General features: G+C 34.8%; 1 protein-coding gene across 2 annotated transcripts in view; it reads right to left on the bottom strand.

Annotated features, from left to right (window-relative positions):
* The window catches only part of SERGEF (secretion regulating guanine nucleotide exchange factor), an 86,706-nt gene that overhangs the window by 44,780 nt on the left and 27,296 nt on the right, over positions 1–14,630 (bottom strand). For both annotated transcript variants that reach the window (XM_032232183.1, XM_032232175.1), the window contains exon 10: positions 4,927–4,963. In XM_032232183.1, the coding sequence (XP_032088074.1) occupies positions 4,927–4,963 (37 nt within the window). The remainder of the gene's footprint in view (positions 1–4,926; positions 4,964–14,630) is intronic.

Genomic DNA, 14,630 nt, shown 5'->3' with positions numbered 1-14,630 from the left:
AGGTTTCTTCTCTTTTGCTTAGTGTGATTTGCAAACGACTTCATGAATAAGCTATAGTTAGTTTAGGGCAGTTTAAGACTACCATTTGGAGTCCTGTTGTTTTCTTATTGATTGTATGACTACATATGATATGCAAGACATGAAGACGTTGTTTGTAATTTCCTCAATTTAAAAAAATATATATTTTGCTGCACCCAAACTCAATTCCAACCAATCTATGAAGATGCAAGACAACTGCAGTTCTAAAGATTTTCTTTAACACCAGTCCCAATTACTGGAGGAATTACTGTAAGAAATCCTTGTATTCTGGGGTTTGAAGTCTACACTTCTCCAAGTTGTTAAGGTTTCGAAAACGGTTATTTAGACCGTTCAACATTTCATTCTTAATCCTTAAATTGATTATGCACTTAATCACTGATCTGTATTTTCACCATGCCAAGCCATTATTTTCTTACCTTCACTGCCTATGCCAGAATAGCTAGATTCATGAAAGATGTGAAGGCACCATCAAATAAAGTTAAGGGTATTCTCTGAACCCAGTAAAGTAGTCTGAATTTATCCATTGGGTTCAGACAAATCTAAAATTCATCTGATGATAGCTTTGTTCTAGCAAATCAGTTTCCTCAGATGACCTGAGAAACAGAGTTCTTAAAACATAGACCAGTTTTTCTCCATCCCTTTTTTTAGTTTATATATATGTATGTACGTAGGTAGGTATGTATATAAAATAAGCTTCTATATAAGGATCTCAACATTTCAGGATAGGGAAGCACTGTATATCAGGACAAAGCATACAATTTAATCTATCATGATTAACCTTCTCAGCAATTTTCATCAACATCAGAAAATGTGGATTCAGGTAACAGAATAACATAGTTGGAAGGGACCTGGAAGGTCTTCTAGTCCAACTCCTTGCTCAAGCAAGAGACCCTATATCATTCCAGACAGTAAAATCACCCCACTCATAAATTATGGACAGTACAAAATATTTATTATGGAGGAAAAAGCTGTAATAGGCTAGCTCTTATAATTTTACCTGATAGTGATACAATATCTGATTAATATCTGCATATAAATTTGGTTTATTTTAATTTTACCTTTCAGTAACAGCTGTGTATATATTTGTATGTTTTGTATGTAGGTATGTTCTGATAGTTAGATCTTCCGGAACAAGAAACATGTTAATACCTCCTAACTTGTTTATAGGAGGCCAGCATGTTAAACAACTTGGCTGATATCCAAATTGCAAGGCTTTGTAAGATTATTATTGCAAGGTATCATTACAAGATTCTAAACTGTTCCAAGTCAAACTGCATTCCATTAATATAGAATACTATGTTTATCAGTGGCTAGATAAACCATTTCTTCATCTGTTTAACTTACAGTTTAAAATCTTTCAATCTCTTTTTTCATGATAATCTAATAAACCATAAATTTACTTTCTTAAAAGCAAAATTATTCTGTGACTAGTAAAGCCTCCCTCTATGACAGCATGAAAGCAGAGTAAGTATTAAAATAGCTTATTGTTAGATCCTGCATCTACATAAAATACATTAATTTTAAAATGTGCCTTTTCATTGTAAATTGTACTTGGCAAAAATTCCAAAGATTTTGTTGATTATATATTTACTACAAAGCATTGACATTATGCAAATATCCATTTTTTCTCTAGAGAATTTATTTTCTTTTAATTATTGCAGTTAAAAAACATATGGTAAATATTAATTATGCATATTTATATTTGTTTAAATCTGCTTATCAGCTAAGATCCCCTGTATCTACATCTATCCTTCCTGGCATAATTCCCTGTTTGCTATGTTTTATTTTGTACTGATATTTCTCACCCATTTTATTATTCTTCTGTTTTTCTCATTTTTTACTTGTAGAATATATTTGGCTGCTGCCTAAATTAGAATGTATTATTATAATACTACTGAACAAGGATTTTGACAATAATCAAATTGAATGGTTATGTCTATCTCTTACGCAAGCATATAAATCTTGATGGCACAGTCATATAAATGCTAGACCTAAGGAATAATGTTTGGTTGTTAGGAAGAATTCCTGCTAAGTACCCTTTAAGCAAACTATGGATATGATTAGGACAGCTAGGAGAAAGAAGAAGTTGTTAACATGCTACCATGCTGATCTTTCAGGAAGCTCATACAATGTAGTCTTAGTCAAGGCAGAATTTATCATGTATAATTGATAAAAGTAATACAAGAACATGCTGTGCTTCCTTGCTGTACAGAAATGCTCTGTGCTGGGTGAAAAGATCTTGCCACTAATAGAGCATTAAATGGGAAATCACTGGAATCGCAGGAACTGGAAACAACAGGTTTTTGTCTGTATGTGAGAAATTATTAATTGTATTATTTGAGATTTTTAGCCCAAAACTTTGCTAGCGTTAGAATTTCACCTACAATTCCAATTACTTCTGGTGAGGACATGATGAGGTGAACATTCTTGAGATGGTGTTGCCACAGAATTCAATGTCCAGAAGGCAAATTCTGGCCACTTTCAATCTCTCCAGAAAAAAGGAGAACTCAAGAGATTGTACATATGCACTCTGGACAGCTGCTCCTTGTGAGTGGATTGCAGGAACCAAAGTTTTTGTGGTAAACTCATGATTGAAGTGGCTGAGAGTCATGAGAGTTCCATCAAACTCATAGCCATTAACATTGTAGTGTATCTGGATAAAAAGTTTAGTTGAGCCTCATTTCTTTATCACTTTTGGAATTATATTTTAATTACATTTCTTCAACTATTAAGAACCTCATGAATGAAAATATATATGTCCCAAGATAATGTTGCAAGATTGAATCTGGGTCAGTCACCGGACCAGAAGTTTACTCTTCCAAGCTTTCAGACTTGTGCTGAAGCCCATCTTCAGAGAACTTCTTTCTACTGGGATATGTGCTTTGGGCTATTCTGTGAGTTGTATTTATGTGGTGCCTTCCTATTGGTTGATTAGTGTGTTAATGGCTGGCAATTGGCTGTGGTCTCCTTGTGATGCCAAGCCCATGGCTCCTAAGTACTGATAAGATGATGGTAAATGAGCACTTGTGTTGGTTGACAGAATTAAGAGCCTATTAAGAACCTTTACAACGTTGAATTTCCTTCAATCCTTGAATAAAGAAGCACTAAGGACAAGATTAAGGCTTTAAAACAAGGGGATAAATAATAGTAGGATGATTAGAATCTTGATTTCAGAAAGTTATTAACAAATTAAGGGTCCAGAGAGATTTGAAAACATTTTGCAATTAATTATAAAAACCTTTCCATGGGAAAATGTGGTTTAGAAAAGAACAGAAAAAGTTAGTTTGAAGGTTTGACACTAGAAGAAACTAGAGGAATTATAAATTATAAATAAAGAACATTTAAATTCAAATCACTAATACAGAACGCAGCAAAACATTTTAACTCTGGATGAATTCAAGGCTATTTGGAAAGAATGGATTCAGAAGTTAATCTTAAAATTGTCTGTTATGGAAAAACTGGATTTAAATGAGATTATTAAAGAGGAACAAATTTTACTAGATAACACCCAGACTGAGGCAAATTCAAACCTGGATTCATTTATTTGTTTGTTTGTTTAATATTTCATATTTCTTAACCACCCATCTCCCTCTGATTTAATAATGACGAGTTATAAGAATGTGAAAAAAGATGTTACAGTGGATATATAAATGAAATGGCTGGTGTCTTAATAATTAAAAGAATATACAAATAACAAACTAGAAAAATGACTGGGAAAATGTTCTTACTTTGGATTTATAAAAGAGATTTGTTAAAGGATTTTCAGAGAAGAAACAAAAATAAAAGAAAAAGAAAAAAATCAAGTTCTGAGACATTATTTAAAGTGTTTAAATATCAAGATTGTTAACACCAAACAGAAATAATACAAAGTTGGTTTATTTAATCAATATTAAAATATTTCTGGTAGCCCAAACTTTAATGGCTTTTTGCTGACTAGGACTGAATGACAAAACTCCAAAAATCTGGGAAAATATATTTTTGTTGCATTTTTAGAATAAGTGATAAATTAATTTGTAAATAGTAAAGGGGAGGAATATATATAAAGGGAAGAATACATGTCTGTGTGTGTGTGTGTGTGTGTGTGTGTGTGTGTATTAAGTGTTACAACCTCTGGTATGCCCAAATATGGGAGGAAGCCCACTGCTTCCACTCTCTGTCCATCGGCTCGTCACAAGAGACCATCCAGACAGAAACCCAATATTTTTACTGTTGCCTTTGTTACATTTGTGTTGTATTTGTGCTGATAAATAAATAAAGGGAGACTAGTATAGATCTATTTCAAGCTATTTAGCTCTCATCAGCTAGCCATACCCTTACTGGGATTAGAACCGGTGCTGTATTACATTTTAGGCAGATGTATTAACCACTAAGCCACAAGGTCCTTCTCCCTTATCAGCTGAGCCAGGGAGATTGGTATGTATTAAGTGTTACAACCTCTGGTATGCCTAAATAACACATTGTATATATACAATAATATATACACATTATGTATATAAAATTTAAGGTTAAAATATACATCTTGCTTTTTCTCAAGCCTTTATGAACTGCTGCTAACTAGGAATGTCAGGTTTAAGAATTTGTTTATAGAAAAGAGATGAGATATAGGAAGAAATGATTGCTCATTGTATTCTCAGAGAACATTTGTATTTGTCACAATGAAGGGAGAAGTCAAAATTTACTATATTATTTCTTCTTCTGTTCTATTTCTCTTTATGTTTTCTTTTCCGCACTTTCTATCCCTTTTTCATTCTTCTCTACTTTTTTTAATTTGCATTAGTTCCAGAATATATACCTTAGAATACTTTCTAAATAATTTGGTATACAATTGGCATACAACTAAAAGAGAAAGACTTCAGAACATTAAATAAAAAATGTCATACTACTTACCAACTATTGCTAGATTGTGCTCTGAACCACATGCAATCTGCAAAACAAATGATAAGAGAATAGTAAACTGAAATACTAAACAAAACAATGCATTCCGAATATACAACTTTAAAATATTATACATTTTACATTATACTTTGATGATAAAAAATAAACTTGGTATTAAAAGTCATACTGCCTCTCATCTTGGGGATGATATATAGCAATTATATCACAAGTAAAGGTAAATCCAATCTCAAGGCCAACACCACACAATGTATAAAAGAATATTTTCTTTTATCTGTCTACAAAATTGCAATCAAGGAAGTTTGCAGGAAAGTGCTTCATAATGAGTGCAGGCAAATAAATAGGCATACATATATCTTCATATATTTTAAATATATGCATATCTATATCGATATATATATATATATATATATATATATATATATATATATATATATATATATATATATATATATATATATATTAGATTTTTTATTATATATATATGGTTTTTTTAATTTGTGCTGATAAATAAATAAAGGGAGACTAGTATAGATCTATTTCAAGCTATTTAGCTCTCATCAGCTAGCCATACCCTTACTGGGAATCGAGCCTGTGCTGTATTGCCTCTAAGGCAGATGTGTTAACCATTGAGCCACAGAGCTCGACTCCTTATCAGCCAGCCAGGGAAGAAGGTATATATTTAGAGTCACAACCCCTGGTAAGCCCCAATTGTGGGAGGAAGCTAACTGCTTCCATCATCTGTCAATCGGCTCGTCACAAGAGTCCATCATGACAGAAACCCAATATTTTTACTGTTGCCTTTGTTATATATGTGTTTTTTTTTATTTGTGCTGATAAATAAATAAAGGGAGACTAGTATAGATCTATTTCAAGCTATTTAGCTCTCATCAGCTAGCATTTCTTAAACTTTATCAATTTTGTATGCCACATTAATTGCATATGATATTCTTGATAATTAACAGTAACCATAATACATAACTTTCAAATTTGACAAAATTAATAAATTGCAAAAACTGACCAACCATATTAAGATATTTAGTCATTCCCCTAAAACTTTCTAAAACAACTGTCTTTACCAACTTCATTTGCTTCCCTCATCTTTGACAATGAAGGACTACCACTAATTTCTTTCATGATGTTGATCCTCTCATGAGTTGATCCTCTCATGAGTTGGTACCTACAAGTGAAGCCATTTGAGGCCTTATAGGTTAAAAACAGCACTTTGAATTTTGTGGAGATACTATTAGTTCTGCAATATATGCAATATATTCAAACATATGGTTTATGGTTTTTATAATACAGTTTTTAGGCTTCTTGTGACCTATCCAGAGTATTTTTTTAAAGATGGGCAGCTACACAGATCTTACACAGTAAGCATAGATAGTCCTTGACTTACAAACATTCATTTAATGACTATTCAAAGTTTCAGAGGCGCTGAAAAATGTGACTTATGGCCATTTTCCAGTTACAACCAATGCAGCATCCCCTGGTCACATATTCAAAATTTGAAGGCTTGCCAACTGGCATGTAAATATGACAGTTGCAGTGACCCAGGGTCATATGATCACCTTTTGCAATCTTCTGACAAGTAAAGTCAATGGGAAAGCCAAATTCACTTAACAACTGCCGCTACGTTGGTGTTACTAATTTAGTATTACTACCATATTTTTCAGACTATAAGACGCTCAGAAGTATAAGATACACCTAGCTTTTGGGGAGGAAAACAATGGAAAACAAATCTGCCTCTGCCTTCCAGCATAATAAGACATTTGCTTGTTCTACATATTTTTTTCCTTAGAACTACAAGCACAAGATTATAAACTTAGCCTTCTTTGACAATGTAGTTTATTTTTTTCCATTTCCTTGCTCTCATTTTTTTTTCCTCAATCCATCTTTGCTATCTAATTTTCTATTATTCTGTCTACTGGATAACCACCAAAAATATTTTCATTTCTTTATGTGTGGGCTGCCCTACATTTGCAAGATTATGAAACTCTGATATTTTTTTCTATGAGCAAAATAAAATAATCTATTTTTCTACAACAGTGTATCTCTTCAATTGATCTGAAAGAACTGTCCAAGGTATCTGAAAACTAGAAAAACTAAACCTCTGGTCTTGGATCCCGCAGTGATAAAAGCATAAATCTACATATCTTTTACAGCTTTGGATTTCCCACCTCAGTCCAAATAAGTCCACTTAAGGAAGCAAGGAAGAATCCAATGAACAATTTCATCAATTTTTAAAGTGTTCATTTTTCTTTTCATTTTTCATTTTAACATTACATCATAGTGATGTTATATCATATTATTAAGACAGTCACTGTTTATTTATTTTTATTACTAGCTAATAACCCAGCATTGTCCAGGTATTATTTATTCATTCATTCATTCATTCATTCATTCATTCATTCATTCATTCATTCATTCATTCATTTTTTCATTTATTTATTTATTTATTGGGGGGGAAATGTCTGAACCAAATGTACTTTCTAATGTTGGGTTTTCCCCCTTACTTGTAGAGTACTGTGAGGCCATTACCATGGCAACTCCAGTGCGCTGTGCAGCAGAAGCCATTTTACGACAGTATAGTAGAAGCCATTTTAAGGCACAACAGGCTGTAGCATAACAGAACACACACCCTGAGGGGCATTAGGGGTGTCTTACCCTCACAGTATTTGTTTCCAAAGTGTAAGTCAACTGTGTACCAAGTTTGGTTGAAATTGCTCAAGGCGTTCCAGAGTTATGCTGAAACATACACACACACACACACACACACACACACACACACACACACAGCCATTTTTTATATATAGATTAAATTAAATTTATATGCCCCCCATATCACTATCCAAGTAACTTAGTTATTGTTAGCTTGTTTAAATAGAATAAAACAAAATATTAATACATATCATTCAATTTTCTGAGACCCATAATTTACATGTTTTGTTCATCCTATGGAAAATCTGTATACGGGATGTTGACAAAAGACAGTTTATCCTAGAGCAGCTGTTAAATTATTGCAGCTATTATAGTTATTGGCTTCAAATCTTATTTTAAATATGGTATATGCAGTGACTCCTTTAAAAGTTTTCTTTTTGCTTTTGACAGCATCCTATTGACTTCTTTCTTGCATTGTATTCTCTCTTTAGGACAAGCAAGAATCAGATGGTGGGTGTAAATTATTCTGGCCATGACTTGGTTTACTAGACTCACAGACAAAGATTATATATAGAAAGCTGCATAACTTAAAACAGCTGCTCAAACCAAGCTTATTTAATAGGAAGAATGGATGTTGAATAGCCAGACTGGCATAGAGCTGGGCAACAGCCAAGAGTTTTGCAGTATTTAGGCACAAAAAAAAAACAATCTTCCTAGCCAAAAACCTTAGAAGAAATTATAGCTACTTTCAGATAAATTAGGAATACTGATAGCTATAGGCACACACAACCATATGAGTTAATTCTATGTGGAAATACTCACCCCACTGAGAAATTCCCCTGATTGCAAAAGGTTAAAAGATGAGCATGGTTTTTTTTTAAAGTCCGTATCTTTCCCCTCATGAATACATTCCAGTCCGATTATCAGTAATTGCTAACATGACGCTTAAAGATAAATATGTGTTATGGTGAGATTTTAGCAGAATTGTCATGCTTCAAAGCCCACAGCAGATTTATATTTCTCAGCAGCCTTTCTGATCTTGTTTTCCAGATCTGTTTCATAACAATCCTATCACCCCTAGACTGATTTGCTGTGTAGTCCAAGGGGGTCTATTGGGCTCTGGGCTAGGACGGGCTGACCTCACAAATCTTCTTCAAGTTCTTTTAACTGTTTTCACAGCACCAACACTGTCACCAACTTTTTGTACAAAGAAAATAGCAAAAATCATTCTTTTCTGTTCAACTTCAGGGCGACTGCCCTTTGGTGCCTGTAAGACCCGGCTTGCCAACAGATGCACTGAGCCTACAGAAAATGAAGGAAGAGGAGGCTTGTTTGGTTGTGTTTTTAGCTATCGAAAAGGATAGTTTCTCCATGATCCAGGCAACACCATTAAGAGCTATATTGTGGCAACATGTTTCCCTAATCTGCAGTGTCTGTGAAGCAGAACCCATATGGTGGAGGGGTTGCACACACAATACACGTACAAAAGCAGCAGTTTCCATAGCAACCAAGCCACAGCAAAATGCATCAGGATAGCTCTTCACCCTCTTACCAATTATTGGCTAGCATTGTATGAATCAGCTGACACCTAGTGTCTGTTCGAAACACTCCTGCATGGAACTCTTTCCAAGCACTTTCCTACGGTCTGTTAAAATCTTCTCCTATGAAAAGACAAGGGAACATTTGGTTTTCCAAGCCCCCTTTCTCCAAAAAAAGAAGGAAGTAGGAGATAGCTGATAATCATTTATGCATATGGGCCTTCCCCAAGCAGCTTCTGTAAGGGTGCCAAAACTTGTATAGTTTATTCCACAGATAAGCAAAACCACAGCCAGTTTCTACTCGGAAGGTAATTAGTATAAAATTGTTCAAAACCTGGTAAAATTAAATGCATCCAGATAATCTGATCCTGAGCTTTAAAAATTGCAGAGAGTGTCCAAAGATGGGATTATTTCTGAGGAAACCTCTGAATTCTAAGAGTAAAGCAGTATTGCTGAAATTTCATGTATTGGCAAAGCTAGCTTCCCACTCCACCCACATACAGTTTTGAAGAGTTGAAAACATTATTCCCCCCCAAAGGAAAATAGAACAGAAAAAAAATCTTCAATTTCCCTTCTAAATGGGCTTTATAACAAATGAAAAATCAAATGAAAATAAAAGAAGTTATCAAAATGTTTGCAGACTCAATAGAACAGTTTCAATCAGTACAGATTTCAGAATTAAGTTGATTTCATTTTTAAAAAATTACAATTGGAGAAAAATCTGATATTACCAGGTTGGATATCCAAGAAAGCAAACTAATGGATCACTTGATTGATTGATTGATTGATTCATTCATTCATTCATTGAAATACAATGACCAGGCTAGAATTATCTTTCTTTGGGCACATTATGCAAAGACCCAGCTCTCTGGAAAAGACTCAGAAGAAAAGTGAATGGACTCAATTACGGTAGCAAGGAGTTGGTGGAGACTTGAAAGAACAGGTTAGGGATAGATCATCGTGGAGATGGAAAGTCCAGGAAACTGGACTTTCTTTGTTTTTTCTTGAAGACATTTTGCTTCTCATCCAAGAAGCTTCTTCAGTTCTGACTAAATGCCGGAGAATGGAAGGATTTATATTCCTATTCTCCACCATTCAGTCAGAACCAAAGAAGCTTCTTGGATAAGAAGTGAAACGTCTTCAAGGACAAACAAACATGCCTCTTGAAAAAGCACCTTTGTTACAACCATGACTTAGATGACTGATAATCTCCATAGACATCATCATATGGGGAAAATCTATTTATGTGGTCGCTAGGAGTCAAAAACTACTTGATGGCACATAATCAAACCATTAAATTAAATTGTTACTAGCCTGTTAGGAATGGCTATATGAAGATTGCGGAGCACTACCTGCTGCATTCAAACAGATGCAGAGATTTTCTTCCTCAAGCAACTCTATTTAATTCAAATCCAAAATAACATCAGCCTAGTAAATTTGGGTTTAATCATCCAAGGGAAGGCAGGATTTTTTGTCAAATAAATTGCCTCCTTTTTAACTTTTTATCAGTAAGCATAATACAACAGATGGCTGCACACACACAAATGCACAACTTTGCAAAGTTTGGGCACATCCAGGGGATAATGGAGGAATTTGTAATTGCTTATTTCTGAGTAAAGAATCCAATTTTCAACTGCTGTCATCAAGATGCTTGTGAAATGCAATGAAGTCTGGGGGGGTTGGTTTTTTTTGTGGGGGTATTGACATGATTTGAGTTCAGAACAAGGGATAATTAGATCAAACGTTTTAAGAACTGCTGATCTAGAATAATAACATCAAAATTTCATTGGAAATGCTCTTTAAAAAATGTCTACCCATGACAGTGACCATGCTAAATCAAACAGTCCTACTCTCCATTGTACAAATAATTAATGAAAGTATGTTTCAGTACTAATACTATCTACACAAAAGACTCACAACAAAAATTGGTTATATTTCATGTGTGAGTTACATCAGCTAAAATCTGTTGATATGGGCATGATAAAAATTCTACTACTAAATAGCATAAATAAATTATATGTTTGTGGGTGTATATGATACCTTTAGAACAACAATTGTATTTGCCAATGCGTCTTGGTTTATTCAGTTAATAAATAATGTAGTAACATACTTAATGTTAGCCAAGTATGGATGCATACCTTTTCAAACAGAATTTTTTGAAAGTTCAAAACAAAAAATGAAACTGCATTCATGGCCTATGAAATGGGCTATATTTTGATAGACCAAGACAATTATCAAACCTCACTCAGCTAAACCAAAAGCAAAAAGCTCAGCTGCTAATATTTCAAAGCTTTGTTTCAAACAGATTAGCCATTGCAGTGGCCTATGGCACATTTTCTATTCTGAACAGCTTTAAAAAATAAATCAATGAAGGTTAGTAGCCTACAAAACATTTTAGCCTCCTGGAGGCTTGTAAAGAAGCAATAAAGCATTCTATAATATTTTCCACATCATTTAGTTGTCCCCACAAACCAAGGCTATCCTGTCTTAATTCCAAAGAGAAGAAACTTAAATTTCCATTTCAGGAAATTTCCCCAGGAAAAGTTTCTTCTCTTATAAGTTATAGCAGTCTTTCCATCTTCCTTCCCTATCCATCTCAATGTATCTCAATCCCTCCTCATACCATGAGTGAATTCAGAGGAGGAATTTGTGGCGTTAACAGCCTCATATAGAAAGGCTACAAGACAATACAAGTAATCCTCATTTATTTTATTTATTTGTTTATTTATTTTCTATAGCAGACATCTCAATCCAACTGTTGAGCAACCACATTTGGGACTAGCCACTTGGTCGTTAACTGAAGCGGCTGTTAAGTGAAAGCAAAATTATATTTATTATCTTATTTCCCCTTTCTTTCATTGTGCAGACCTGCAAAGTTTGTAAATAAAAGGATTGGTTATAAAATTACTTTTTTCATCACTGTCAGAATTGTGAATGAATGCAAGACTTCCAAGGACAGCAGTGGCAGACTGAACATGGGTCCAATTTTTGCCAGTTCATAGATTAGCTTCTCAGAATTCCGAAGATATATCCAGCAGAAGATAACAGAAGAATAATTGATTTTATTGGATTAAAACAGAGACTGAGACTGACTTGAATGTGGATTTAGAGCTTTAAAAATATGCTGGATTACAAAAATGACATGAAAAAAGATGCCAGGATGGATTTACAAATGAAGTTAGCTGGTGTCTTTATAATTAAAGGAGACATAAAAATAATAAGTAAGAAGAGTGCCTTGGAACTCTTGGATTGGATTTCATTGAATGTGTGAAATCAGGGAAACTGTTTCTGAGAGGAGATGAAGATAAATTATTCAAATTGTTCCTGAAAGGAGATAGGAAAAAATAATAAGAAATCAGCCTATGGGATACTGCTCGACAGGCTTAAAATAAGCTTTTAAAAGTCAACAGAAGCTCTGTAAATTGAATCTATTTGATTGGGGTTAAAATACATGTGTTGTGGTTCCTGGTAGCTATTAATGGGATTTCTTTTTGGCCAGCTGAAAGACAAGGTTTAAAAATCTGTTTATAAATGGGGAGATATTTATTTTGCTTTATTTCTTTGATTAAAAAATGGGTATTTTTTTTAAAGTTAAAACTTATTTGTTAACATTTTGGCTAGCTCTTAGTAAACTTTTTCTGATTAGTAATGAATAATTTTTTATGATTTGATTATCAATAAAGGATGAGATATGGGAAGAAGAGTTTTTGTATTGAAGTACTAGAGTAATACCAGACTACTGAAAATATTTATACTTGTCGGGAGAGAGTCCTTTTATACTTTACTTTACTTTTTTATTTCCTTTTTATGTTTTCCTTAGTTTGTATTAGTGTTTTATCTTTCTATTTGTAACTTTTATTAAAATTATTGTTAAAAAAATCAAACAATCACTTAGCGAAGCAGTCACTAAAGAAAGACTACCCATATTGCCTAGAAGCCACATGGCATGGCTGAAGGGAAAAATTTCATCACACACTTAAAGGAAGGGAGGAGAGAATATTTCCCATGATCACTGCCAGTTTCACATAAGGAAACTCAATTGGGGAAGCAAACAGGAAGTCAGAAGTTGTTCCTGCTTCTACTGAAATATTTGCTTCCCTGTAATCTTTCTGTTTCTCTGTCTACATATGGAAAAATCTCTGAAATGATGACATAACAGGTCACAGGTTGTCTGGTCTAGATCAAAATCCACCTCATACATTATTGTAACAGAGACTAAACCTAGTTCATCTTTATGTTACATAACGTACATTGGGATCAGTGGTGGGTTTCAAATTTTTTTAGAACCTATTCTATAGGTGTGGCCTGTTTTGTGGGAGTGGCTTGACAGTCAAGTGACTGGGTTGGAGTGCCAGCTTGATGTCACTCACCAGGAGATGTCATGGATTAGGTAAAATGTGGTGAAGCCCACTTAACGACGTTCTTGCTTAGCAACCAAAATTTTGGGCTCAATTGTAGTCATAAATCAAGGACTATATCTGCCTTCCTCTGCATGGTAGCCTTGTCCTAGTAAACTGTTTCTCCTTTCTGGCAATTTTCCTCTCTGTTAGAGGCACCAAAATAATCCATACAATGTAAGGTTTCCTGTTGCAGCAGGGGGTTGGACTAGATGACCTCCTAGTAGCCTTCTAGCCCTAAATTGCTGTGCTGTTTTTCTTTCTTTCTGCTAAGGCTCATTCCACATGCCTGCCAGATAGAGATAATGAGATAATGACCCTAGAGAAAGTTTGGCTCCATTCACAAGCCTTTTAGAAACACAATGCTCCTATTGCGCAAACCCCAAAACTTCAAAAACATAAAACCATATAACATATAATCATATAACCAATTTGTTCTTTCCTGCACCTTTTCAATTTAAAATTATTAAGACTTGTGGACTTCAACTCCCAGAATTCCACAGCTAGGCATGCTCAGTTCCGATTTAAAGCGACAGCATTTGTTTTTCTCCTTTGCGAAAGAAGTTTCTTTCTTTCTTTTTCTTCTCCCTTCCCCTCCTCCCACTCTCCCTCCCCCCTCTCTCAAACACACACACACAGAGAAGTTGGATTGAACTATCTCTTCTACCCCCTTCTCTCTCTCACTCACTCTCAAACAAACACACACACACACAAAAGTTGGATTGGATATCTTTTCCAATGGCTTGAAAGCAGCTTCTCTGCCATCCCCCCCATTCCCCCGCTGCCTTCCCCAAACACCTCCCCCATTGCAAATGCAGCCTTCTGTCTGGGTGGGAAATGCCTGGAACGCAATAAAGCCCACCCACTCACCTCCTGCTGGCAGGCTGGGGTGAGAGGAGAGGCAAAGAAGCTGGAGGGGAGCCGATCCGAGCCTTCCGAAAGAAAGGGGCTGGGGGGAAGTGTGTGTTTGCCTGGCTTCCTGCCTCCTCCTGTAGTCTCCTCAGTGCTCGCTTGTGCTCACCCTCCACAAGTGTAGTTTGATTGCAGGCAGAGCCACGTTGCCTTTTCAAACTTGTAATTAGTGAATCTGGACTGGATTTTT

Source organism: Thamnophis elegans, chromosome 1, assembly GCF_009769535.1.
Source record: "Thamnophis elegans isolate rThaEle1 chromosome 1, rThaEle1.pri, whole genome shotgun sequence".
NCBI lineage: Eukaryota > Metazoa > Chordata > Lepidosauria > Squamata > Colubridae > Thamnophis > Thamnophis elegans.
The sequence above is the reverse complement of the archived record's forward strand: the minus strand, read 5'-3'. Positions and strand labels throughout refer to the sequence as shown.